Genomic DNA, 27386 nt, shown 5'->3' with positions numbered 1-27386 from the left:
CCAGCAATCTTGCAAGGGAGCAAAAAGTTTAGTAAGCTTCTTTCATCCAGCTGACCAGCAGTGTGCAGCAACATGTGGGGAAGGAGAGGCATTATGTGCCCTTTTGCTCCACACAGCTGAAGAAAACTGTGATCACTTCAGCACTTCTGGTGTCTAAATATTAATGATTTATTTGTGGCTTGAATTTATAATCAGTCAGGTTATGGTCAGATAGAGAAGTGCAAGCCAAGGTGAGGAATCGAACCCTAGATGGTTTCATTAAGTTTTAATAAGCTGTGTAAATGGGTCAGCTGCCACATTTCTTGCATGTGAGAAAAAGTAGCAGCCCCACGCCTATATAAAAGTATGAATTTCATTTGGTGAACAGTGGCGAGATTTGATGGTCTCTTGTACATTAAATTTGCAGAAATGTATTTGCAGTCTAGTCTATATGTTGAGAACAACAAGTGGCTGTCTGATTTATTTAAGTGTTGACTATTATCTTTTGTAAAAGCCCTGGAGTTAATAATAGTGTTGGAAAAGTCATTCAGCATAATTTTGTGCCCTGCAGATGTGGTGCTCTGTCCAACTAACAAGTCAGACCTTTTAAGACATGTGAGTTCAGTTCAGCTGTACTTAATGCTTAGTCGGTTTCTGCTCTGCATTGACTGTTTTAGTACATATTCAGCTTTGTGAACACACATAGTCATACAGAGTTCTGTCTCAATTAATGTGCTTTGTTTTGTTTTAGGGTCAAGGACTATTGCTTCCAATCCAACTTGAAAAACACATTTTCAATTCTTCCAGTCAATATTTAAAGTAATAGTGTATGCTTTGGTTTGATTACTTGACGATAATATATTAACACCAAGTGGAGTGAAATATTGCTTTTCCTTAGAGATCAGACATTTGTGGCTTACTTTCATTCTCCAATATTTGTAAGACTATAACATGGTGATACTGATTGATTGTAGCTTATTCTAATTTCTCTAAAGAACTGTATTTGCCCATGTTCAAAATGTTTTATTCTAGTCTTACTCCAGTAAGTAGTAATTAATTATTTATATGAGGAGCTGAAGTGATTTCAAACCATGTGTGTAACAAAACAACCTGTATAAAACAGGGTTTTTCTATTATTTTATAACAAAAATCATGACATTTTAAACTGTACTTAGCAATGTGTTATGTGTGTAATGTGTTATTTTAGTGATTGTCACAAATAGCAAGGTTAGCATTACTTAAGAAGCCGTAACACAGTTTCCCATCTTGCCATGTGTGCTGGTGTTTAAAAAAATCTGTTATGTGACTGAGATTTGTGTAGAACATAAGGTTTTGTCAAGCAGTGTGTATAGCTTATGATGCGCATCGAGTTCATTGTTATTTTATTCACAGTTTTCTGCTGCACCATTACCGGGTATATTACTTTTTCTTGATGTCACTGTCTCGTTTTATTTATCTTTTAATATTAAAAGATAAACTGACTGCTTAAGAAGGAAATTTCAGTGCTCTACGAACATGATAATCATTAGCTGAATTGTTTAGACTGTTAATGACAGAATAAGTTCAACTTTCAATTTCAACAATCCCACATTCCCAGGTGAATGAACTATCTGCATAGCATAGTGTGACTCAACAAAGTAAGCTGCAGATGTTGTCACTTTATTTCTTTAAAAATGCATCATTGTTGTTTTTCTTCTTCTATTCATGATCTAAAGTCCTGTTTTATCTCTGTGCATTTGGCACCACCCTTTTAGTGGAAGTTAAGTCGACACTGACAGCATGCACAGTTAGCACAGTTACCAAAATCTGCTTTACATTTGAACGTCCACAAAAAGTCCTAGTTGGCAGGTACAGATGGTGAAATTTAGGTTACATAGACTCCTCGGTTGAGTGGACAGTAGTGAGGACTAGAAGGTCTGAGTTGGACTTCAGTAAAGGAAAAAAATGGTCCAGTCAGCACCTGATTTCTCATGCTTTTCTACTCTTAAAGCATAGTGTACCTCATGTTTAATATGTATTGACACAGTGACAGTTTGTGGTGCCAATTGTGTTCCTAGCATGTTTTCTCCTCAGTGACTGGACTTGCTCATATGAGGAGCAACATTGTTTGTCTTCAGACACATCCACTGTATGCCAGTAATGAATTTTGTTGTGCATTTAGATATAAGGCACCTGCTCTTGCAAACACAAATAATAAACCTAGAAACCCTCAGACTGACTTCTCTGTGCTTCACATCTGCTGGCTGTGAAAGAGCTGCATGTCTTTTGACATTTCCACCTTGGTGTCAGTTCTCACGTTTTTCTTGGCTTGTTCAGAGGTCTCATCTGGCGAGCAAAACCTCTTGGTTTACAAAAAACTAACAAAAGTCTTGTAAAATAATGGTGATTTTCTGCTATCCTGAGCAAACAATGAGTTCTGCTGTGTTCAACAAGTCATACTGAACGAACCAGAGCTTCACTTACAGTGACAACAATCAGCAATTCCAGGTTATACAAAACATTTTCTGATGAAAGTGGCAAACTAAGTATTAGTTAAATACAATGTAAGAGTTAGATAGCCAATAAGTTGACAGTGACTTGACAGTGCTTCATGGACTTACTTGCACACACTCACTTGCACACACACACATGCTCAAGATAAACATATGCACCCCCTCACACCACCTTCACTGTTCCCGGCATGATGTTTTGTAAACTTGTTGCTTCTTTGTGCTGAGGTTTTTTGCAATCTCAAACTGTATCCTGCTAAGGATAAAGTGTGAAATATGATTTTTTTCCCTCTACTTACCTAATGTGGCCTCTTTTGTCATCTAGCAAGGGCAGCGCCTATGAGTGGGTAGCAAAGCCTCGGTGACCCGTCCCCCCCTTGTCTTGTGTCATGATGTATGTTTGGATGGGTTGTACTGGAATTCTAATTTCCCCTCGGGGATCAATAAAGTATCTTTGAATTGAATTGAATTGAAGTTACACTAAATTAGAACAACTGAATAAGTATAAAAGCTATGCTAACTGTCGTTTTTGAGCGAGACTCAAATAAATGTAAGGAACATGGCACTGCCAATAAATGATGATGAACCTAAATGCCACATCTACACCAAATTGGACTGTTTCTGTTCTTGGCTGAGTCAAATACCTACAGGGGAAAAGTGCCACAGGGTTTTGGTAACATGATTCCCTCGCCTTCTGTTGTTCTTGTTGGTTAAGTTCAGAGTTCCTTTTCAAAAGCACCTTATCAATCAGGTTAATGATTCCAATCTTTGCGTTTTTCTTCTACAGGTTTGTCAAGAGACACTAGAGAAACCTAAATTATTTTAAATTATAGCTACTGTAAGTGTCAGGCTATGAGGGATCTATTTTTACAGTGCCCATTCAAGACTCTTGAAGATTTCACATTTTGTCACATTTATTCAAAACTCAAAATCAGAATTTTCTTCCAAACAAATCTTAAGTGTAGTGACCATTTGGTTTTGCCTGCGTCGGTACTTTGAATAACCACCTTTTGCTGCAGTAACAACTTTCTTTGCAAAGTTCAATTTTGGTCTCATCTGAACAGACAACCATTTTTAAACATGTTTGCAATGTCCCCTTTATGGCATGTGGCAAGCTTACCCAGGATTGTAATGGCTTCCCTTCAACAACTTCTTTCCTCTTTCAACTGTTCCAGAAAGGTCAAATTTGAGGAATTAACAAATAATAGTTGTTATGTCAACCGATTCTCCCAAATGAGGTGTGTGGATTTCTCCCTGCTTGTCCTTTAGATGAAGTGGAATGCCATGTGTTGCAAGGTTTGCAGCTGTAACATACTCTCGGAAGAAACTGTAGATTGGGCAGTGCTCTGTGAGATTTTCAAAGCTAATCATTCTTTAAACTGATCCACCACTTTATCTCTGATCTGTCTGGTGTGGTTCTTGGCCTTCAGGTCGACCCTATTTACTAATTAGGGGGAATCTGAAGGCAGTTGGTTGCGCTGGATGTTTTTTAAGGATTGTAAAAGCAAGAGGTCCGACTACAAATTCATACCACATATTTCTGCACTGTGATTTTTAGAACAAGTGTAAAAGCCATGCATCATTTTTGCTTCCATTTCAGTTATGCTTTACTTTGTGTTGATCTTCATAAACCCCCCAACCACATACCCTTCCATTAACCAATCACTGTTAACAACAGAAACTGTTAGCAATGCCTGACTAGCTTGCAACTCCTGTCGCTCAAATGCAGGAATGTTTAAATGATTAGATAAATCATACATCACTGTTAGATAGAGGGTGACTATATAATTTTAGTTTCAGTTGACCCATTTTTCTTAAATGTAACGAAAATAGGAAAATCTTTATAATTTATAATTATTTGTTAACTTTGACAGAATATTCCTAATAAACAAGCCAATGAACACATGGGTTTGGCTGTAGACCCACACTTATTTTTTTAAATAAGTAAAAGATTATAAAATAAAAATCCCATTTAGGGACAATTGCTTTTTAGTTTTCTTACATTCACCAAAGAATCCTTGTTGAGAGAATATTTTCATAAGTAAAATTGAAAGGAATTCTCTTTGATGTTTTATCAGATAGCCACAGGCGAGTCTTTGTTGAACGTTTAGTCTTTAATCGGTTTAATGATCATTAGGTATAATTTTAAGACTACTTAATGAGATCCTCGTGTGATAATGTCTGTTGTGATTTGTCAGTGAAACCTTCATCACAGCAGTGGTCGCAGCTCAGGCGGGGCCATGAAGCAGCATGAGCGGTTTGTGTGAACCCAGTCACACACACTCTGACCTGCTCCTTGTATGTAGACCAGATGCTCAGCTTTCCTCATAGTACTTATTATGAGGGGGGTGAGGAAATGCAGCTGTAGGCTTAGAGTAACAAGGTTTAGGGACAGCAAATCCTCTCCTCAAGCAGATCAAAGGGTTGGAAAGATGATTCGGGGTTTATTCATGCTTGTGACTCATGTCCAATCAAAAAGCTAAGAAAAATCAGATGTTGTATGACTTAAGAAGGACTATATTTTTTTGTTTACAGTGGTTGAAGATAATTTTTTTGAGTATTCCCTTCACTCCAAAAGCTATATGACACTTCAAAATAATGACAGAGTTTGTAGGTATAGCCAGTATCTAGGGAATATATTATCACTAAGCTGCAGAACAGTTTGGTAAGGGAACATTATACAGTCATATTTAATAAATTAAAATATGCGTTTCACTGAGGCTTGTTTGTCAGATTAAAAGTACCTTTTGAAAATAAAACCTTTTAGCAGGTTTACGTTAAGCCCACATTTCTGTATTAAAATGTTTGTCTTTATTGGTCTGATGGAATATTCTATTCTTCTAAGAAATTAATTGTCATATCTTCATTAGCTGTAAGCAGAAAATCATCATAGTTAACTTAAATAAAGGCTTGAAAACATTAGTCTGTTTGTTATTGATCTATTTAATATAAATAACCTTTTTAATAATTTTCTAATTTTTTAAGTATGATTGTATATCTCCTTTAGCTTTTTGAAAGCTCCCTGGCAAAAATCCACTCTTCAGTCAACAATCCAGAGGAAAATGCTATTAAAAATGTGTATTTACAAAAAAAAAAGATGATAATTTTATCATTGTGGCACAATTTTCCTTTTTTACCTGTAAGTATGTAAATTATTGTTAAGAATTATACACAAGATTTCTACATTAAATATAAGAGTCAAAATGCAAAGTTCTGTGTGGTCCACTCATCCACTACTCCACCATTAATACGCAAACAAAGCACAAGGTGGAGTAAAGTAATAACTCTCACTCCTGAAAATTGTCCTAGTTTTATGTACATCTCAGTACAATCTCCTTTATTTATTGCTTTAAGATTTGTTGAGATTTTTCTTTTTTAATATGAGTAACATCAGAACATTAAGATCATTAAATGAAACTTTAGACTTCAACAGTATTTTCTATTTTCCATTCTCTACACTGACGTACTCCAGTGGATAATTAGTAACATTAGGCCTCTGGAGAGTACAGGGCTGGAAGCACGTGTGCAGCAGTGGGTCATATTTCTCTCAGTTTTGAGCGTAGCAGGTTGCAGCTGTATTGCATAGGCAGGACATAAATTATACGCAAACGCTGCAACAGTCTTTGCCTTAGAAAAAAACAAAACATTGCATGGCCTCCCCCACAAGACAGTTGCAACCTTGCTACACACAAACTGTAATCACACAGTTTGAGCCTTTTAGCATTTTTCTCTTGAACACAATTTTACTCCTAAAGTAATATTCAGTCTGTTTTAGCTGGCTTAAACAAAAGCTGTTATATAAGTCAACTGAGAAATACATTTTCTTGGTTTAACAATATGTGGAAGTTCAACTCTTTGTGGAAAGTTATTCTTTAGCTCCGTTTCTAGCGCCGTTAGATAAATGAAAAGTTTACTGAGTACCTGTAAAACTGAGCCATGGTATTGTGAACTTTTGATCATTGTTGTGGTATGATCAAGTTCAACTCAACCACAGTAATAATCTGCTGAAACATTTAGATTCTGATGTTAGTAATATCAGGAGATATTGCAGAAGGGCTCATCTTTGCTGTTTGTTCTCTATATTGGTTTTGTCTATCATAGCCCTAATTATGTACAGCCCTAGCACAAGATTAGCACTGATATGAGTTGAAACTTTAAAGTGCCTGTAACATAAAATTTTCATGATAAATTCAATAACCTTTATGGAAAGGAAACATTGATACAATATTTTAAAAAGTGAATTCATGCCACTGAAATGAACGGTTGTTGAGAAATATGGTGGGGGACCACAGACCACTTCTCAGTACCTATGCTTTCTGGCTGACGTTTTGGTCTCTTTTGAATGTTGGTGGTGCTTTAACACTCGTGGTAGCATGAGACGGACTCTACAACCCACACAAGTGGCTCAGGTAGTGCAGCTCATCCAGGATGGCACATCAATGTGAGCTGTGGCAAGAAGGTTTGCTGTGTCTGTCAGCGTAGTGTCCAGAGCCTGGAGGCGCTACCAGGAGACACGCCAGTACACCAGGAGACGTGGAGGAGGCCATAGGAGGGCAACAACCCAGCAGCAGGAGCGCTACCTCCGCCTTTGTGCACGGAGGAACAGGAGGAGCACTGCCAGAGCCCTGCAAAATGACCTCCAGCAGGCCACAAATGTGCATGTGTCTGCACAAACGGTTAGAAACCGACTCCATGAGGATGGTATGAGGGCCCAACGTCCACAAATGTGGGTTGTGCTCACAGCCCAACATCGTGCAGGATGCTTGGCATTTGCCAGAGAACACCAGGATTAGCAAATTTGCCACTGGCACCCTGTGCTCTTCACAGATGAAAGCAGGTTCACACTGAGCACATGACAGACGTGACAGAGTCTGAAGACACCGTGGAGAGCGATCTGCTGCCTGCAGCATCCTTCAGCATGAGCGGTTTGGCAGTGGGTCAGTAATGGTGTGGGGTGGCATTTCTTTGGAGGGCCGGATGGCCCTCCAAAGAAATGATTAACTCCGACTGAACCTCCAGAGGCACATAAAGACAATCACTAAGTCAGTCTTCTATCACCTGAAGAATATTTCCAGGACTAATGTCTCAGCAGGATCTTGAAAAAGTCATCCATGCATTTACCTTTAGTCGAGTTGATTACTACAGCAGTGTCTTCACAGGTCTGCCTAAAAAGTCAATCAAAAGCTGCAGCTGATCCAGAACGCTGCTGGCCACGTCCTCACCAGAACTAAGAAAGTAGAACACCTTACCGCAGTTTTAAGTCCTTGCCATGGCTCCCTGTACCTCTGTTAATAGACGTCTGTTACTTCTGTTAGTTTAATAGTCACTGAATGGCTTAGCACCAACATACATTCAATATTTGTTGTATCAACCTTACAGACCACTTAGGTCTTCTAGTTCAAGTCTACTCTGCATCCCCAGAATCAGAACCAAACACAGAGAAGCAGGATTAAGTTCTTAGGAACACTAACAAACTTCCAGAAAACTGCAAAAATGTTGAATCCCTGAGTTATTTTAAATCAAGGTTAAAATTCAATTTGCGGAGAGTTGCTTTTGAATCTTCTATTTAACTTATTAACAAAACACATTGGTAAAGGTTTCCACTGGGGATAGAGTTTCTGGGACAGCTTAACCTGTTAAGCCCTAAGGGGTTTTAGACCAATTTCCGCCTGAAATTACATACCTTAAATAAATCAAGTATAGCTCCACAACTACAAGGTCTACATGCAAAGTTGTGGTACCTGTGTAAAGGTAAGACATAAATGAATATATTTCCAGTGGAACCACTGTTGCAACTGTTTAATATCTAATTTATTCATGATTAAACACAGAAAATGTTCTATTTTTTGGCTGTCGCCTAAATGTTTTTCTAAATACAAATTGTAAAACACCATGAAAATCCTTTGGAAATTCTAGGAGAACCCCCAGTTTATATTCATCAACACCCTGGCTACAACTGCAGCAAATTTGGACTGGATCAGTTGAAGCATTTATTTTCTATAAAGGTTTTAGTGGGAAATGTGCCAGACGGACATGGAATTTGGCACAATTTGGCCAAATGTGGCAAAACTGTGCCAAATGTGTTTTTCACCTCATAAAAGAAAATCTGGTCAAATAAAAGTGCTGATTTCCCTTGTAGGACTCCTTTTGCATATGGCATAACCTCTGGTCATGACATTTACCCTGTGTATCATCAAAATATATCATTGTGCAGAGCATACAAGTCCTTCTCAAAATATTAGCATATTGTGATAAAGTTCATTATTTTCCATAATGTCATGATGAAAATTTAACATTCATATATTTTAGATTCATTGCACACTAACTGAAATATTTCAGGTCTTTTATTGTCTTAATACGGATGATTTTGGCATACAGCTCATGAAAACCCAAAATTCCTATCTCACAAAATTAGCATATCATTAACAGGGTCTCTAAACGAGCTACGAACCTAATCATCTGAATCAACGAGTTAACTCTAAACACCTGCAAAAGATTCCTGAGGCCTTTAAAACTCCCAGCCTGGTTCAGCACTCAAAACCCCAATCATGGGTAAGACTGCCGACCTGACTGCTGTCCAGAAGGCCACTATTGACACCCTCAAGCAAGAGGGTAAGACACAGAAAGAAATTTCTGAACGAATAGGCTGTTCCCAGAGTGCTGTATCAAGGCACCTCAGTGGGAAGTCTGTGGGAAGGAAAAAGTGTGGCAGAAAACGCTGCACAATGAGAAGAGGTGACCAGACCCTGAGGAAGATTGTGGAGACGGGCCGATTCCAAACCTTGGGGGACCTGCGGAAGCAGTGGACTGAGTCTGGAGTAGAAACATCCAGAGCCACCGTGCACAGGCGTGTGCAGGAAATGGGCTACAGGTGCCGCATTCCCCAGGTCAAGCCACTTTTGAACCAGAAACAGCGGCAGAAGCGCCTGACCTGGGCTACAGAGAAGCAGCACTGGACTGTTGTGGTCCAAAGTACTTTTTTCGGATGAAAGCAAATTCTGCATGTCATTCGGAAATCAAGGTGCCAGAGTCTGGAGGAAGACTGGGGAGAAGGAAATGCCAAAATGCCAGAAGTCCAGTGTCAAGTACCCACAGTCAGTGATGGTCTGGGGTGCCGTGTCAGCTGCTGGTATTGGTCCACTGTGTTTTATCAACGGCAGGGTCAATGCAGCTAGCTATCAGGAGATTTTGGAGCACTTCATGCTTCCATCTGCTGAAAAGCTTTATGGAGATGAAGATTTCATTTTTCAGCACGACCTGGCACCTGCTCCCAGTGCCAAAACCACTGGTAAATGGTTTACTGACCATGGTATCACTGTGCTCAATTGGCCTGCCAACTCTCCTGACCTGAACCCCATAGAGAATCTGTGGGATATTGTGAAGAGAACGTTGAGAGACTCAAGACCCAACACTCTGGATGAGCTAAAGGCCGCTATTGAAGCATCCTGGGCCTCCATAAGACCTCAGCAGTGCCACAGGCTGATTGCCTCCATGCCACGCCACATTGAAGCAGTCATTTCTGCAAAAGGATTCCCGACCAAGTATTGAGTGCATAACTGTACATGATTATTTGAAGGTTGATGTTTTTTGTATTAAAAACACTTTTCTTTTATTGGTCGGATGAAATATGCTAATTTTGTGAGATAGGAATTTTGGGTTTTCATGAGCTGTATGCCAAAATCATCCGTATTAAAAGACCTGAAATATTTCAGTTAGTGTGCAATGAATCTAAAATATATGAATGTTAAATTTTCATCATGACATTATGGAAAATAATGAACTTTATCACAATATGCTAATATTTTGAGAAGGACCTGTAATATCAATATAACGAATAGAAAACAAGCTGAATTATATTGAATTATCTCCAAACAGAGAGGTTTTATTGAAAACAATAATTTTCAATAGAAAACAATCTAAACAAATGTAAACAAAAAACAATTATCTATAAAAAACAGTGTAAACAAATGCTGAAAAAACAGTTATCAAAAAGGAACACAATGCTAACACTGTGATGACATATTGTTTCTTTTGTAAACACAATGGTTTGCAGATTTCTCACCTCGAAGAAGAAGAGAAGGCCTCAACTGAAGCGGTGGGAGGCAGGGTTTTTGGTGTGCGGATGGCCCTGCGTCCTCCTGGCTGTACAAATATAGAAATAGATTAGTTCATAGCTACGTTTTCTGTTTACAAGATGATAAATGATTTGCTACTGTACTCCAAAAATAGCCAAATAACACAAAACAGCAATGTTATAAAACAGTAGAGTAATTGGTAAAGTGTAAATAATAAAAGAGATTCATAACAAGCTTTCAACCAGTCACCATACAGGACAGGTATGTATTTCTTTGTTGTGCTGGAGTGGGTAGAGGGACACATGGTCATTATTACTTATTACTTACTCATGAATCAGGTCAATGAGAAGAAGTTGCTCATCTTCTTCCTCATCAAAATCCACGGTTGTGTCTGAAGAATCCTCTGTCAATATCGCTCAACCTGGTAATTTCCTCCAATGCTTCCAGAGCGGTCATCTGCCTCTTCTGCGCCATTAATATAAAAGAAATCCAACAAAAAAACACAGCCAAAGCAAAACAACAAGCTGACTTTATCTACAGCTGTGCGTAATGACGCCTGTGCGCAAAGCAGCTGAGACTGCCAATTCTATAACCTCCGTTACGCACGGAAATGTCGGGCAAATACGTGACATACATCGTTCGAAAGGTGAGGGTTTCTAGTTTCCATACATACTGGTCAAGTGGGGGCAGACAATACTGTGTCTGTGTACAGAAGCATTTTCTCAAAAGAAACACCACTTCCGGTAGGACCTAAAAATAACTTCCAGGGTTTTTAAAGGGCTGTAAAACCGAAACAATTTGTGAAAAACAATTTTTTTTAAATATTTTTTGCAGCACTAGAGGCCTTTATTTTTCAACAGTAGGTAGACAGGAAAGAGGGCGAGACATTTGGCAAAGGTCGCCAGGTCCGGCATTTGAAGCCGGGACAGCCACATCAAGGACTATAGCCTCTGCACGTGGTCGCGCGCTTTACCCCTCCACCACCAGCACCGCGCCAGTGAGAAACAAATTTGATGACTTCATTTGCCAACATTAAAGCCTCATCTTCCGAGATATATAGAAAAATAAAAACTTAACCGCGTTTTAACCACTTTTACGGCCAGAGAAAAGTGGGCGGGGCTTTAGCGTACCAGCCCCGGAATGCTTGGGCTTAACAGGTTAAAGGACCTGGCTGTCCACAGTGAGAAGCGGTTCACTCTTAAAGACCCCTCCCTGACACACCGTGGTTGAGATGGGCTCATCTAGAAGAAGCTAGGAGGGAGGTACAGAGCACCAGGAAGTCTCTGACTCTTGGTCCAGGCATGGACCATTTTTAAAAGGAATATTTCCGTATTATCGAGACATATAATGGATCAAAACAGGTCTAAGGAGCTGCCTCCTCCCCAGGGAGAAATGTTTGATTTTATGTTAAGAAAACGTGGTCCTAAAAGCATCGAGTGCATTCATTAATTTAAGTCTGTAGTGCACCTTTTCATTGTAATGCACTTTTTTCAATATGTAAAACGCTTTGAATTGTATTGTTGCTCAAATGTGCTACACAGGTTACCTTGCCCTTAAACTGGAGAGGTTTTTAGACTGAGAAAAGCTTTGACCCCGACGTGATTTGAACATGCAACCTTCTGATCTGGAGTCAGACGCGCTACCATTGCGCCACGAGGTCCTGTGGCCAAGTCAGAAATGGTCAATCATACTAGGCCAATGGGAACAGTAACACTTGCTGGCGCTGTAATAACGCCCACAAAAAACACACAGGCACTTGCTCTCTTTGTCTTTTTGTCACTCTTCTCCATTGACAGTGTTTCCTCGGGGCACCAGCCTTTGTGCGGTTATTGACAGGAACAAACAACCTGCTCTGCTACAGAGCAGGTAAAAAGACGATCAGATCTTCTGCTTGTCTGTATGTGACACCACAACAACATCTCTGTTTCCCTTCACCTCTGACACTAGATTATCTAGGCAGATAGGTGAACAGACAAAGGAGGCAGTCTTTTTAGGGGAATGAAGGAATAATTAAAAAGTAAGTGACTAAGTAGTTTATTGGACAAGGAACAAAATGACTACCATTCAGTTTAGGGCTGCAACTAACGATTATTTTGCTAATCGAATAGTCTGTCAACTTTGTTTCATTATTCAAATAAAAATCAGATAGCAAAATGTGCTTAAAATTTTTTTACAGAATCTTAACCAGGTGAAGCTAAAGCTATACCACTTGACGTGTTCTGAATAGAGCATATTTACAGACAAAAAAGGTTTTTCATCTTAATTGCAAAATGTATGTTTTGTACAATTTTTGCCTATTAATGCTCTGAGTGGTTTGCTCTGTCAGCAAATGCCATGTTAGTCTGTAAACTCCAGTTAACGATTATTCAATTACTAAATCAGTTGACAATAATTTTAATAATTGATTAATCAATGGTTTCAGCCCTAATCCAGTTCTCATACACTTATTGTGACACGTTGGTTATCTGCTCATGTCTGCACTGTTTAATGCAAAATCCTGTTCACATGCAGGTCTGTTCAGTTTCATGATGGTGACATTTTGCTTAAATGTTTTAATGTGCATGCAGCAGCATGCTGCCAGTGCCATATCTACCAGTCATTTATTTGAAACTGTGGAACAATGTGACGGTTTCTCCTTGATGTCGGAAACCCTTTAGAGTGTGGGTGCATTATGGATGCACAATATTAGAAAAACTTACTATGGCAATAAAGTTGGTAAATATTGCAATGACAATATTACTTGCCATATTGCCTGTTTTCGTCTTTTCTCTATTTCTCATCTGTGACCTTTTGCATTTTGGTGAATGTCATTTGTGTCTGGTGTGAGCATCTGCTGCTGTGAGACTCTTTCGAACTGGCTAGGTATTACATTCGCAGGTAAAATGCAATTTTATAATACTTGGTATATATCATTGCACTCCAAACAGTCCTTTGCTAGATGAATATTGGACACACTGATATTGTTATGACATTATGTTCGTGATATATTGTGCCTACCTAGTGTGCATTATGGTTCATCTAGTTGTGTTAAAAACCTGATCTATGGACATTGACATGGGCTGGTTGCTAAGGTAAAAAAAGTTTTCTAAACAACCGTCTCTTCAAAAGATATTTGCACTGTTTCTTTAAAGTCATTTTAATGTGATACCAAAGAAAGGGCTGGGTGACTGGAGCTTTCTTTGGCTGTATAGACCAGAGTAGCACCTGAATCCCCCTCCCTCTAGCTATTGCTGCACTCTGCCCGTTAGCTGGCTAAAAGAAGGCCACTAAACATTTCCCTTCTTTACAAAACAGACACATTTGGCTGTTTGGAAATATTTCCAGTCCATGAACTTGGTATCAGTATCACTCATCACTTAAGAAGGATATGCTGTTTTCAATGTGTAGTTTGTTAGCTGATAGAACTGTGTCTGTTAAGCAGCTGACTGCAGGCTGGCTACGGAGCAGATACTCTGACTAATTAATCAACTAATACCAGCTTGTGTTACCCTATAAAGAGCAGAATGGCATAAAATCTAATAATTTGTACAACAAGAAAGTTAACCTGACAACTAATACTCAATCCACTAATTAAAAAAAACCTAATAATAAATAAGTTACATTCTTATAGAAACAGTAGGAAAAATGTTTTTTGTTTAACAAAATCTATTAGATCATGGTAAAAACATGTTTTCAGATTTTTGGGTCAGTACCTTGATAGCATGAATAATCAGTAGTGTGGTAATTTTAATCAAGGTTTTAATACCCTGAGAATCTTGTTCTGGCCCATTAACAGCTGCTTCTTGTGCCGAACTGGGAAAAGAGGTTACACTTCAGAGTGCTGGTAGTTGTTTTGTCAGCACAGGTTACACTGGTTTTTACAGGTTTTCTGTAAGCAGTGCTGTTTGCATCCTGTTGTTCTAGTGTTTCATTGTACTGGGATACATTCCTAATCTCGTTTTTTTCTGTTCTAGACTTCTTGCTTCTTCTAATTATCTTTTTAATCCTGGGATATTTTTTACACATTGTTATGAGACAATACTTCAGCATTGTCACATTTAATTAGGGCTACACGGGACTGGGGAAACATGTAATTCACAGTATTATCGTGATTATTTTGATGATGATACCTGCTGCTATTAACTCAATCATTAAGATGTCTACACCTCATTTAGCATTAGTACCTGAGTTACTAAAATCTATATTAAGTTTGGTTTTCAAGAACAGTAAAAGTTTATGCAACTGTTCAAATATATAAGTGGCATGGGAACATAAATAAATGACACTTGAAGTACCTTAGCCTGAAAAACCTTGCAGATTTTGCTCCCTCGGTGTACATGCAACCTCAGGAGGTCTCTCACAAAAAATGGCAGAGAATCGATGCAGTGTTTATAGAATTATGTTTCATGATTACAGTGCAATGTTTAATGTGTCTGATACTGGACCAGTTAAAAAAAAATACCCCATCGAGCTGATACTCTCAGGTCAGAGAGATTTTCTGTCCCCACACCTAGGAGTAAAAAAGAGGTGTTTTCTGTGTGCAAACTTTTAGTTTTGTCAAATGAACCTACATGAAATCATATTTTGAGGAAATGTTAGGGCAAATGTAAAGAGTTCTAATGTCTTAAAGCTAAGTAATGTAATAGGCCGTATTTTTTTTTTCCTGCAGAGATGTGGTAACAATTTAAGCTGACGTTAACTCCTGTGTTTGCTAACACTTTATCAGCTCAGTGTTGTCCTCCCTATACCAGCTGTTACTATACGCTACAATAATATAAATAGCTATGTCACAATACTGTCTTTGTTGAAATGGTTAGCTCCCTCTTTTCAGTTTCTCCTCTTTACATTAGTACTGGTTTCCAGTTCACCATAGACCCTCTGTTCAGATGTAAGATTGTATGCAAAAAGTATGTTTCACCTCTTAAGCCCCAAGGGCTTTTTAGATGTTTGTGCTCGATATAACATGCCCAAATCTAATTGAGTTTTTCCCAGAAATAACAAACTCTATTTAAATAATCATTATTTTAATAATTTAGTTTTTTAAACAAGTGATCATTCTGGTCTTCCTTTGCTGCTGGTTGAGTAAATCCAGGGTGGACTGTGAGAAAACATATATTTTTGGAATCTGTGAGCTCTCTGCTTTCAGCAGACATGCTGGTTGTGTGTGTAGAAGCCTTGTGGTGAACAGCTGGGACCAAGTTTTGAGGTGATGCCATTTTGTGTAGTTTGTTTACTTTGTCATTCAACTGCTTGTAGTTTTAACTGTGTCTGGTGTTCGTAGAAGTGGTTTACATCAGGTTTTAGCCGAGATTCTGTTTCTGTGAATCCCACACATGTTCATGTTTAACTAAGGGAACTTATATAACAAAGAAGTACTGCAGTTTTGGTCTTAAGAGGTTTTAAGGACACTTCAGTCCTTCACTCTCACAAACATGACTTTCAAAGGCGTGTCCTACTTAACATTAGTTGTCATAATTTAAGTCAGAGACTATTTCCTTGTTAGAATAATGAAAATAGGTGTATGTACAGTCCCATGCAAGTGTTCATGCCCCTTGATGTTTTCCATGTTTTGTCAACAACAAACCTCACAGGATTTTACTGGGATTTTACGTGATGGACCAACACAAAGTAGCACATAATCATAAGGTGAAAGAAGATCGAAAAGAAAAATTTGAGTAATGTGGAAGGCATTTGTATTCATCCCTCTTTACATCCCTCTTTAGCATTAAAATCCAGTACAACCAACTGTATTCAGAAGTTACCTATTCAGTAAATAGAGTCGACCAGTGTTTTAATCTCACTAAAAATGCAGCTGTGCAGTGAAGGCTTCAGAGGTTTGTTGGAGAACATTAGTGAACAAACAGCATGATAACGACCAGGGAACACAGCAGAAAGATCAGGGAGAAAGCTGTGAAAAAGTTTAAAACAGAGTTAGGTTGTAAAACCAATCTGAAGCTTTTAAGATCTCACAGAGCTCTGTTCAATCCATCACCTAAATATGGCAACTGCAAAGGTTTTAGTCTTTGTGCTAATAGCATGAACACATGAAACACACCATCTGACTTGGTGAAGCATGGTGGTGGCAGCATCATGCTGTGGGCATAATTTTTTTTGACCAGGGACAGGGAAGCTACGGAGTAATGGTGGATGGATGTGGATCCACCTTGGTAAAGGTGGATGGAGCACTCCTCAAAAAACCTGTTTAGAGTCGGCAAAAGACTCGAGTTTAAACATGAGTTTAAAAACAAATGTTCACCACATTTTTCAGACTTTGGTTTAAAATAAAATTTAAAAACAATGTAGCTTTTCTTTTCTCTTCAAAACAACCCATTACTTTGCATTATAATGTGACAAAATATGAAGAAATGTAGGGGACACTTTTTGCAAGTACTGTATTTGCATAACATCATCACGCACGTGTGTCCAGGGATGACAATGTAAAATACAACCACAGTACATGAATGAGTCGTTTTCAGTTTGCATGAGGTAAAGCACCACAGATAAAATGTTCCAAGAGTTTCCTTACCAGTCAAAGCTATATAGAACATAGGAGAGCTGTTATTTTCCATCTACTCCAAGTGTAATTCTGGGATTAATTTGTGTGGTTGAGCTTCCCTCAGAATATTTGTTGCTGGTAATCCATGTGTGGAACATGTTTGGATCAAGATTTCATCAAGTAGACATAGACTTAGTCAGCATTTGAACACATTTCTTTTTTTTTTTACATTTTGAGGGTCACTTTGTGGCTTGTAATACCCTTTAGATACGTTGGATTTAAAAAGGTTCTGTCCTTTCTTGGTTTTGGTCAGTTCTTATTGGGGAGTTGCATTTGATAGGTAGTTGTTTGCATGTTGTCTTCCTGATAGGACGACTTTTAAACCAAGACAAATAGTCTTTCATTGAATATAAATTTGGATCAGAGAGAAAGAAACATTATTTAGATGGTGAGTAAGATGCATGCTATAAATACTTTTTAACCTATAACTTTTTTTCCCCTTTGATTTAGATCAAAACAGGCAGATTCCTTTTTGGCTTTTACAATTAACATCACAACCCCACACTTTCTTCCCTTTTAATGACCTCAAAAGGAAAGAAAAGTAACCACACAGTTGTTTCCCTCCCAATTTGGACTATTATCCCTGGTAAACCACAGTTCTGTACAACATGAAGGCATTTAACCAAAAATTCTGGAGAAAGTTCAGTTTGGAGGAGACATAAGCAATGGAAATGAAAGACATGACTGTTTCAAAATCTGCTTTAGAAGGAAAGGCAGCCATTAACCCAGGGATTTTCTCGTGTCTTAGAGGTAAGGCCAGAATGAGAAGAAGGAGAGCATACTCCTGTAGGTTTTGTAACAAACTTTTGGCCAACTCTCATTTCTCTTTTGGAATTTTATAAAAAGAAATATAGAATAACATTCAAATGTTTTTTCTAGCCTTCCTAGATGAAAGTCATGAGAGAAGATACCATGCTGTGTTAGATGAGTCATTGTGAAAAAGGGCTGTACTAATAATTTAAAACAGACAAACTGACTGAGTTGAGATTTTAAGCTGGTCTTAACATCATATTTTATCTTGACTCTGAGATTCCATAACAGATAGGAAGAAGCTAAAAGCTCTAAAGGAGAAAAATCAGCTTTGGTGTACTCTGCTCCACCTTCCAACTGATGCACTGATAATATTCAAGTGAATAATAGTCGAGTGGATTGAATTTTCTTGACTCTATTAGTTCCTCCTGTATCTTTAATAAATTGGATCATTAACAGTGTATGAAGATGCGTATCAACTGGCCACAAAGCAGAGCGATGTGAGGGAAAGTTGGGTCATGAAGGCAAACTGATTTTATCAGGTGTCACTAAGTTTCACCACAGTCTTATGCATGCCTGAATAATTTTCCAACTGTTAATGCAAAGCAGGGATTGACAGCTATTTTTACTTTCCTGTAGAAGAATAAAGGATTTTGTAGTCATTCAAATAATATCAGTAAGAACTGTCCTTTATCCCACTCTATAGGTTGTCCCAAACAGAGAAAGGTTTAGATCACTTGTTTAGTTTTTAGCTTTTCATCCTGAGGATTAACATAATTTCATAGCAGCCATCACAGTTTCAATCCATAACCATGTCACATCCTATGTGCGCCAGCAAACTGGATCATAATATAAAGCACATCGTGATCAGATGAGCTGATTCGTAAGAAGACACAAGCTGATAATTCACATTATGTGGCTTAATATAATGTAATGCCAAGAAGGGGCTGCCAATCCTACGTGTATATGGTTCAAATAAAGCAAATCTCATTACAGAGCTTTTGAACTATCCCTTTTTTTTTCCAGGACCCCACTTACTGGGTTCAGGTCCACAGGCTGGAGCATGGAGATGGAGGTATTTTGGACCTTGATGATATGCTGTGTGATGTGGTAGATGACAAAGATAGGGTAAGTCCAACTGTATTTTACTATGCAAATAAATATGTATTTACATTATATCATCTATATTTTATTTTTTTTTAAAGTAAAATTAACTTCAATCACCATTGTTTTCTCTTCTAGTTTATCTTTCACATTTCTTTTTAATGGTTGTAGAACTCTGAGTTATGTGCATGGAAAAACTGGCATTACTACGGCTGGACTGTCATATGTTCTAGATCAGACCTGTAATCTCTACAAAATCACTACAGAACACTAAGCTAATGAACAGAATCATGTCCTTAATTTAATTACTTCAACCCGTTTGCCGCTTCACATTAGTAGAAGGTTTAATGATGCAGTATAATGTGCTGTGTTACTTTGAAGGCCCAGATTTGATACGTTTTTGTGGTTTAATTTACTAATATGTGGTAGAAACATGTTGTTGGAACCTTAGGAATATCACACGGCCCATTCTTTCACTGCCCTATCTGGGTGGTCACCCACAATGCCACTACATTCTTGCCATGGGAGCAGTGCTGACTACATCTGTGTCACTGGCTGGTTGGCTTTAATGTTGGGTCAGCTGGTGAGCTATGCCCAGATTTAATGTTTTTGGTGGACCTAGTTTTAAATAAGATTTAATCTGAGCCATTTAAATCTGGACATCTTTCATCTCTCAGTTTAACATTCCTTGGATTCGGGATGACATGGCTGATTTATCAGTTGTACACTTCAGGTCAGTCATATCCAACATGTTTTTTCTTAATTGTTAGGTACCTTTTAGGTTTTAACTAAAATATGCACCAGCAACAGATATGTGGCTAATCTTATATTTATGAATATTTTTAACCTTTGACCTGCCTACAATGATTTTATCTGAAACCAAATTCCAAATCCAGCATGTTCTAAAAAGATAAAATCGAGCAAATTTGCTTTAACTTTAACTTTGTTTCAACCTTCCTGTTATCAGCTAAAACTATTACTCTTGTCTTCTCACATCCTGAACGAGCCACAGATAAACACCTCAAACTTTCATGATCAGATTCAAATAAATAGGTCTGAATATACTGTTTATATGGGCGCAAAATTAAATAATCCAATCATGACCTGCGATTACATGCACCATGATTTATTCAGAATAGAAGCACTTTGACATCCGCAAAGCAGTCAGATTTACCTAATTTAACTGCAGAAGAAGTTGTACTTTTGCCAAACAAACGCGGATGTTTGTTGTTTCTCAGTCTTCTGAGGGCCCAGATTGTATCCACCCGAGGTTCTGAGGGCAGTTCAGGCATTATTGCTTTCCATAATCAAGCTACAGGCTTAATGTGGCAACAGACCTGTTGTTTCCCCGTGATTATTCATCTTGCCACTAAAGGAAATGCGGCACATAGACAAAAGGCACACATGCACAGTCAGTTTCCTACAGCCAGAATGACATGATCCAAACAAGTGCTTACATGCCCGCTATTTGGACTGACAATCAGCACAAACCATTCCTCTCATTTGGAATACAATTTCATTCCGATAGAACTGAGGCCAATCAGAAAATTCCCATCGGCGGGTTTACATGACACGTTTTTCCAATCCTTATATTCTGAATAGCTATGTTAACATGCCTAATTATACAAATTTGCTCACTTTATGTCCTCTTCCTGTTTCTAAGCCTAAACAAATATATCTAGTGTCATTAGATTATTTTATTTGCCACATCTAATACCATAATAAACTGAACATGCATATTGTGAATAACTTTACAGATTCTTTTTAGGTTTGAAGAGCATTTTGCCTGAGTCTGAGTCAGAAATAACCGTGTATGCATGTGCCTCTACACACCTGATAAAAACTGGAAGCTGCCATGGTTACACATCAGGTTGGATCACAGAGGATAGCAGCTGTTTTGCACCTGCTGCCACATAAACCATTCCCCGTTTTCTTCTTAATCTCAGCAGCTTCTCTGTCTTCTCTGACCTATGCGCTGCAGTTTTTGGGAACCATATAACTGTTTAAGGAAAAAGAGGAAATTTGGCAATTTCATTAAACAGTTATTTTATCTGTATTATTCTTATGCTGTGTGTACTCCCTCTAGTGGTAATGTAAGCCCATTACAACCTAACTCTTCCCAGAACACATATGAGTTAATACTTTTAAACTCTTTCTTGTCTTGTTCTATATATTTTGTAGCAGTTTAAGAGTAATATTTATTAACCATAACAAAGCTTATAGGTCTAACTGTCAGACTATTGAGTATACAAGTCTTTTTGAAAAGTAAGTGAAATGTTTGTGATACGAAATAATTTCTTTAGTGAAATGTTGTTGGTACTTGCAGTATAACAGAGTGCAGAGTTCAGCTGGAGTAGATCTGGGTCAGTCTGCTTTTTTCAGGTGGAAAAGCTCCACCTGGAAAGCTGTGTGTGTCAGAGAGTGAGTGTGTGTGTGTGTGCACAAGTTTATCTCACTGCGTGGGCGTTTGCTTCTTTGTGTGTATACAGTTGTAGAGGTAAAGCCAGTCTGTCCAGTTATTTCCATAAGCCACCGCCTCCTTCCTTTCCTAGGTGCTGTTTAAACTGTTGACAAGGAAGAACAAAGTCAAACTATTACGTTTTAGTACAGATGTGCATGTGTGCAAATGATTTTTTCTGGATTACTTAATGAAATACAAAAAACAAGTAGAAAAACCTATAGTGGCATGTTTAGGTGGCAAACTATATATAAAGTAAGGTTTTATAGATTTGACATGAGAGTCTTTAGAGTGGCTTTACCTGAAAGACACCAATTAATTTCCCCATCTTATTAAATTGTGGAAATCTACTTTAAAATGATGTGTTTTACTGATACTTTTTAAATTCACAGTTGACAATACTTCTTACATGTGAGTGTAAAAGGATTACATCAGTGTTATCTGTGCCATGATTAGTTCAGAAAGATTCCTCTGAGCTGGTGTGTGTGTGTGTGTGTGTGATGCTTGGCTCAGGTTCAGCAGTTATACTATGAGATGTGATTCATACACAGTCACAGAGCTGCTGCAAGTTGCAGCCCGTCTGTTTTTGTTCCACAGATTGTCACACTGTTGATCTAACTTCCATTCACATGACTGAAAAATTATGACTGTATCGGTTTAGTTTGGTAGATTTTTGGTTTTTGTTACACACCTGACTCTGCTGCAGTTTCCAAGCTTGGTTCCAGTGATGCTAATCTTGTTAAAGTAACAAGATGTCATGTATTTGCTTAGATTTTAGATATTGAATTTCATTATTTATTTAACTGTTAAGCAACCTCCTTCTACTTAGAGAAAAAGATATTACTTGTTAAATCGTATCTTTCCGCTGAATTTGTTTTGACATAAATAATTGTTTTTATCCATTGTTCCATTGTGGTCTTTGTGGTCCAGCACTGCCACCAGCTGACCAAAGTGTAGTGAAGGTTGAGTGAAGGTTGATGTCATATGTTTTTGTTTAATTTATGAAAAAAAAGGTCTTCCTGTATTGATAGATTTTATACCGACAGTAAAGAGAGAAACAGTCTCCTGTTGCACACTTCAAATGGTTTGATTTGAGCTTTACCTTTACCTGGAGGTAACCCTTGTAAAAGTAATCATACCAATGTAAGCTGTTCACATACTGTGTGGTTAAACCCAAAACTTTGTAGCAGAGATGGGAAAGCATGAAGCCCAGATTGCTTAGATAGCGACCTTCAGGTCTGCATTGTTGGGTCTGGTGTCTCTCATCTTCCTCTTGACAATAATGCATAGATTCTCTATTGGGTTCAGGTCAAGCCTGTTTGCTGGCCAAGCAAGGACAGTAACACCATTATTGAAGCAGCTTTTGGTACCTTTGGCAGTGTGGGCAGGTATTATGTCCTGCTGGAAAATAAAATCAGCATCTCCAACAAAACCTGTTAGCAGAAGGAAGCATGATGTGCTCTAGAATATCCTGATAGGTGGCTGCATTGACTGTGGCCTTCAGAAAGCACAGTGATCCAGCACCAGCAGATGACATGGTACCCCATATCATCACAGACTATGGAAACTTTACACTAGACTTCAAGCAACGTGGATTCTGTCCCTCTCCACTCTTCTCCAGACTATGAGACCTTGATTTCTAAATGAAATGCAAACTTTAGTGTCACCTGAAAAGATGAGTTCGGACCACTAAGCAACAAAGTCCATTTTCTCCTTAGTCCTGGTAAGACTATTCTGATGTTGTCTCTAGTTCAGGAGTGGCTTGACAAGAGGAATGCAACATTTGGTGGCCATGTGTAGGATTTATCCGTGTGATGTGACTCTTGATATGCTGACTCCAACCTCTTTCCAGTCCTTATGAAGCTCCCAGAAATTCATAAATGGACTTTGCTTGCCAATCCTCTTAAGGCTGCAGTTATCCCTGATGCTGGTGTTTTCCTGTAAATATGCTTGGATACAACGCTCTTTGACCAACCAGCTTATTTAGCAATGATGTTTTGTGGCTTATCCCTCTTGTAGAGGGAGTCAATAACTGTCCTCTGGATATATGTTAGCCTTATCTATGATTGTTTAGCCATAATATGGCCATCACACAACATTCATACATTAAAAATGCTTTTTTTTAAATTTGTGTTATATTTTATTCAAATTTTCTGAGACACTGAATTTGGGGTTTTCATTATATTTAAGCCATATCATCAAAAAAGGCTTGAAATATTTTACTCCATGTGTAATGAATTTATATAATAAATGAGATTCACTTTCTGAAATGAGTGACAAAAGGTATTGAACTTTTTCACGTCTAATGTTTGGAGTCGTACCTGTATATGACCTTAGCCATGTCATTACAATCCAACCTAACTTCATGGTGGATAACATTGTACTCTGGATTTATTGTAATTAATTCTTTGCTGTGTACCACATCCAGACGATGCTCATCACACCAGTGCATTCCTGCATCACTCAGCAGCGGTAACCTCTCCAAGTACTACACAACACACTTCAAAACTAACCAAAAATGGATTGAGGAACGGCACAATTAGCACAAGGTGTTGACCTCCCTCTTTATACTGAGTAAAATCTGAGTGAAAGAATTTCATAACATGAAACAACTTGACATTTAGACTTTCTTCGTTTCTGGATATTCTCCAGTAAACTGTGATGGTGAAACATACCAGTAAAATCTTACCACAATGAGAATGTACCCATAAATATCATATGTCTGTGTTTTCAGTCACGTCTAACTGCGCCTCCAGGATGGGTTGGATTAAGTTGATTCTATGGGGGCCCAACTCACAGGACTCAGAGAATCTGCCACTGTTTTCAACTGAACTGTTTTTGCAACACAAGGATGTCTTAAATAGTGCATAGATTGTGTTTCGAAGCAATATTCTTGATAAATTCTGTATAAATAGAGCCTTTGATGGTTGTTATACTGAAACTTGGTTATTATGGCTGAATCCCACATATGTTTTTGCTCTACCCATGAATCTGAATCCAGTGAAATAACAAGAAATAAAGGCTTTAGTTAATCTAGTATTAATGAAGAAGGAAAAGCACAACTATGAAAATGTCATTCAGTCTGCTAAATGGTATGAATTTATATGGTGTTTTTCCAGTCATACCAGAGCCACATTCACCCAATCACACACACCACTAGGCAGCTTGAGTTTAAATTTCTTGCCTAGGGTCGACATTGACATGTGGAAGCTGGAATTGAACCCACAACTTTCAGATTGCAAGACAAGTATTCTACCCACCGAGTCACAATCGCTTCCTAAAGATCACCACAGTTCATTATTTTATTCAAAATAATAAACTATGCAGCAGATGGCAGTGTCGCAATTAAATCTACTCAGTGAAAGGATAGCCGTGGGTAAGGCATTTACAAAATGGGTCTGTTAAAATGGAACCATAAAAGCAACAAATGCCTTTAATATGGCTAATTAGGGTAAATTAAAGTAAAATCTAATCACTATTATATGCAAACTGGAAATTAACACCAGATATTATATTGTTATTTTACCCCTCAGAACTGTTGATTCTGCCCAGAACGAACTTATGGTTCAATTACTAACAAATCTCTTTTATATAATCACAAGGTAATGCAGATTGTAGATTGCATTGCAGGGAAATTCATGAAAGAACAGAAAATGTATAACATATTTCTACCTGCAAAAAACATTTGTATTGCAAATTCAATATAATAATACATTGTCTTTAGGTTGATCTGTTCCAGAAATAGATATATTTTTTAAAGATATTCAAGTTACATTCAAGCCTGTTGCTTTAAGAGCAAACCTGCAACACACGACTGTTTAGTGTGAAACTGTATTAAAACTAGGTCCTATAATGCTGGACATCTGCATCTGCCTCATTAAAAGACATGAAGCACAGTAAGGTGATTTCCTAAGCCTGATGTTCTGAGGGAATAATTGTAAATGATCAGGGTAATATAAAACGATTTATCATAACAGTGGTACCTGCAGAACAAAGTATTTTGTCTCTAGCGGCAGGTGCACTGGTAGATGTTTCGAACCACAAGGAGGCACTCTATCCTAAGTTACAGTCACCTCTTTACAATTCCCTGTATAGATTTTCAGTATATTTATACTGGAACTTGATTCATATTAAAACGCATAGCATTCAAAAGGACCACGGGTGCTCAATCATATACAGGATTTATTGTTCTCAATCATATGTTACAGAAAAGATGGATCCTGATTGATCTGTGCAGATCTGACTGCATTCTTCATTTGTCCTATTGCATTCTCTTTGTAATGAGCATCACATCACTGGCCCCTGTGGTTGAGCTCTTTGGACAACTGGCATTTTCTTGGCCACTGAAGTTGGCATTGCCATGGAAATGGTGGCTGGGTGCCAAGTGGGCACCTGTGCTGGGTCGAGATCAAGCGGTGAGTGAAATTAGCCAAGGCTAAAGCAGGGTCCCACAGCTGCCCCCTGGTAGTAGAACACTGCCAGGGGAAATCAAAGACTAATTATCTCGTGTGTGTGTGTGTGTGTGTGTTTGGGTGTGTTTAAAAGAGAGAGGAGAGAGAGACAGCAATTTGATCCTCTTTGGGCAGAGATTGAAGTCTGATTGACTGAATCTTATTACCATCTATTAGACTGCACAATACATTCAGTTCACACTTAGGGTGTTGCTGTTACACAGAGGCACAAACTTTGTTTCATCATTAAAAAATTTCTGTTGCAGCAGTACATTTTTGTCTTATAGGAAAGAACAGAGTGGTATTTGTGCCTGGCTGTGTTGCATATGGCTAAACTAAAATTCTGCTTCTTTATAACAAATTACACGTTATTTACAGCTATGCTGTTTACAAAATTGAAAACAGTATATTAAAAGTCTGGACTCTAATTTGCATCTGAACCAAATGGCAGGTCAATCCAGAAACACAGTAGTAATTGTTTGATCACTAATAAAGTCAGCTGTTTGAGTCTGAGTTCATAGATGAACACAACATTAGTAGACAACACAACTGGGCACCTTGGGCAAACTGGACCTTATAGATAAAGAGTAGGATGTCATCAAGGTTCATGGACATGTAAAAGTACACAGACAAATACTTTGGCAATATAGTGTAGGTGCTATTTCTATCAAACACAGAAAGTAATTAGTTGTGACAACAAAACAAATTTTCCTACTGTTGACTCTTGGTTTTTGCTGCCCTCTAGTGGCTGGAAATGCAACTTACGCCTTCCAGTTGTCATAAAAAAACAGCATTCATGAGAACATAAAACCAATTGCATATTTTCCATCTAATTTCATACAACTTACAGCCACCTAAGACTTGGTAACTTGATTGTTTAATAGCTGTAATTGAGCACTTCTAAGAGAATGATGGCCGAAGGGAATGATACACCGTTTTTAACAAGTATTGCAGCCACCCTTAAGTCAATACTTTGAAAAACCCCCTTTCATTTACCTGATTTACACATCTACAGACAACAATTATTCTTCGTTGCAAAATAGCTCAAGCTCAGTCAGATAGGATTGATATGAGAGCATCTGGAAACAAAGCATCACCACAGCACAATGCTGCCACCATAATATTCTACAGTGTGAAGATGTGTTCAAAGTGATGACACATTTTTTTTTCACTACACATAGCCCTTGGCATGTAGGCCACTTTTGTTTCGTTTGATCAGAGAAGTCAGATTTATGAGGTGTATGACATGTTCTCATACCTGAGCTGTGGATCTCTGCAACTCCTCTAAAGTCACTGTGGGTGACCCGTGGGTGCTTCTCTGATTAATGTTGTCCTTGTACTCCTTGTCAGTTTAGGTGGATAGCTAAATCTCGGTAGGTTTTCAGTTGCGCCATACGATTTCCATTTTTGGATATTGGATTGAACAATGATGTGTTCAAAGCCTGGGATATCGTTGGATAATTAACCCTGCTTTAAACTTCTCCATAACTTTCTGCTAGATCTTTCTGCTGTGTTCCTTGGTCTTCATGATTCTGCTTGTTCATT

At 38.2% G+C, this 27386-nt stretch overlaps 1 protein-coding gene and 1 non-coding gene across 2 annotated transcripts in view; one reads left to right on the top strand and one right to left on the bottom strand.

The window, feature by feature from the left end:
• Nucleotides 1-27386, top strand: part of LOC124858061 (partitioning defective 3 homolog) — a 479264-nt gene that overhangs the window by 29169 nt on the left and 422709 nt on the right. The window contains exon 2 of the mRNA XM_047349799.1: nt 18855-18956. Coding sequence (XP_047205755.1) covers nt 18855-18956 — 102 coding nt within the window. The remainder of the gene's footprint in view (nt 1-18854; nt 18957-27386) is intronic.
• On the bottom strand, nt 12132-12203 carry trnaw-cca. The gene has a single exon. It is a non-coding gene; the product is annotated as a tRNA-Trp (tRNA).

The sequence above is a fragment of the Girardinichthys multiradiatus genome, chromosome 21 (genome assembly GCF_021462225.1).
Source record: "Girardinichthys multiradiatus isolate DD_20200921_A chromosome 21, DD_fGirMul_XY1, whole genome shotgun sequence".
NCBI classification, from domain to species: domain Eukaryota; kingdom Metazoa; phylum Chordata; class Actinopteri; order Cyprinodontiformes; family Goodeidae; genus Girardinichthys; species Girardinichthys multiradiatus.
Note: the sequence above shows the minus strand (reverse complement) of the source record. Positions and strands in the feature narration are given on the sequence as shown.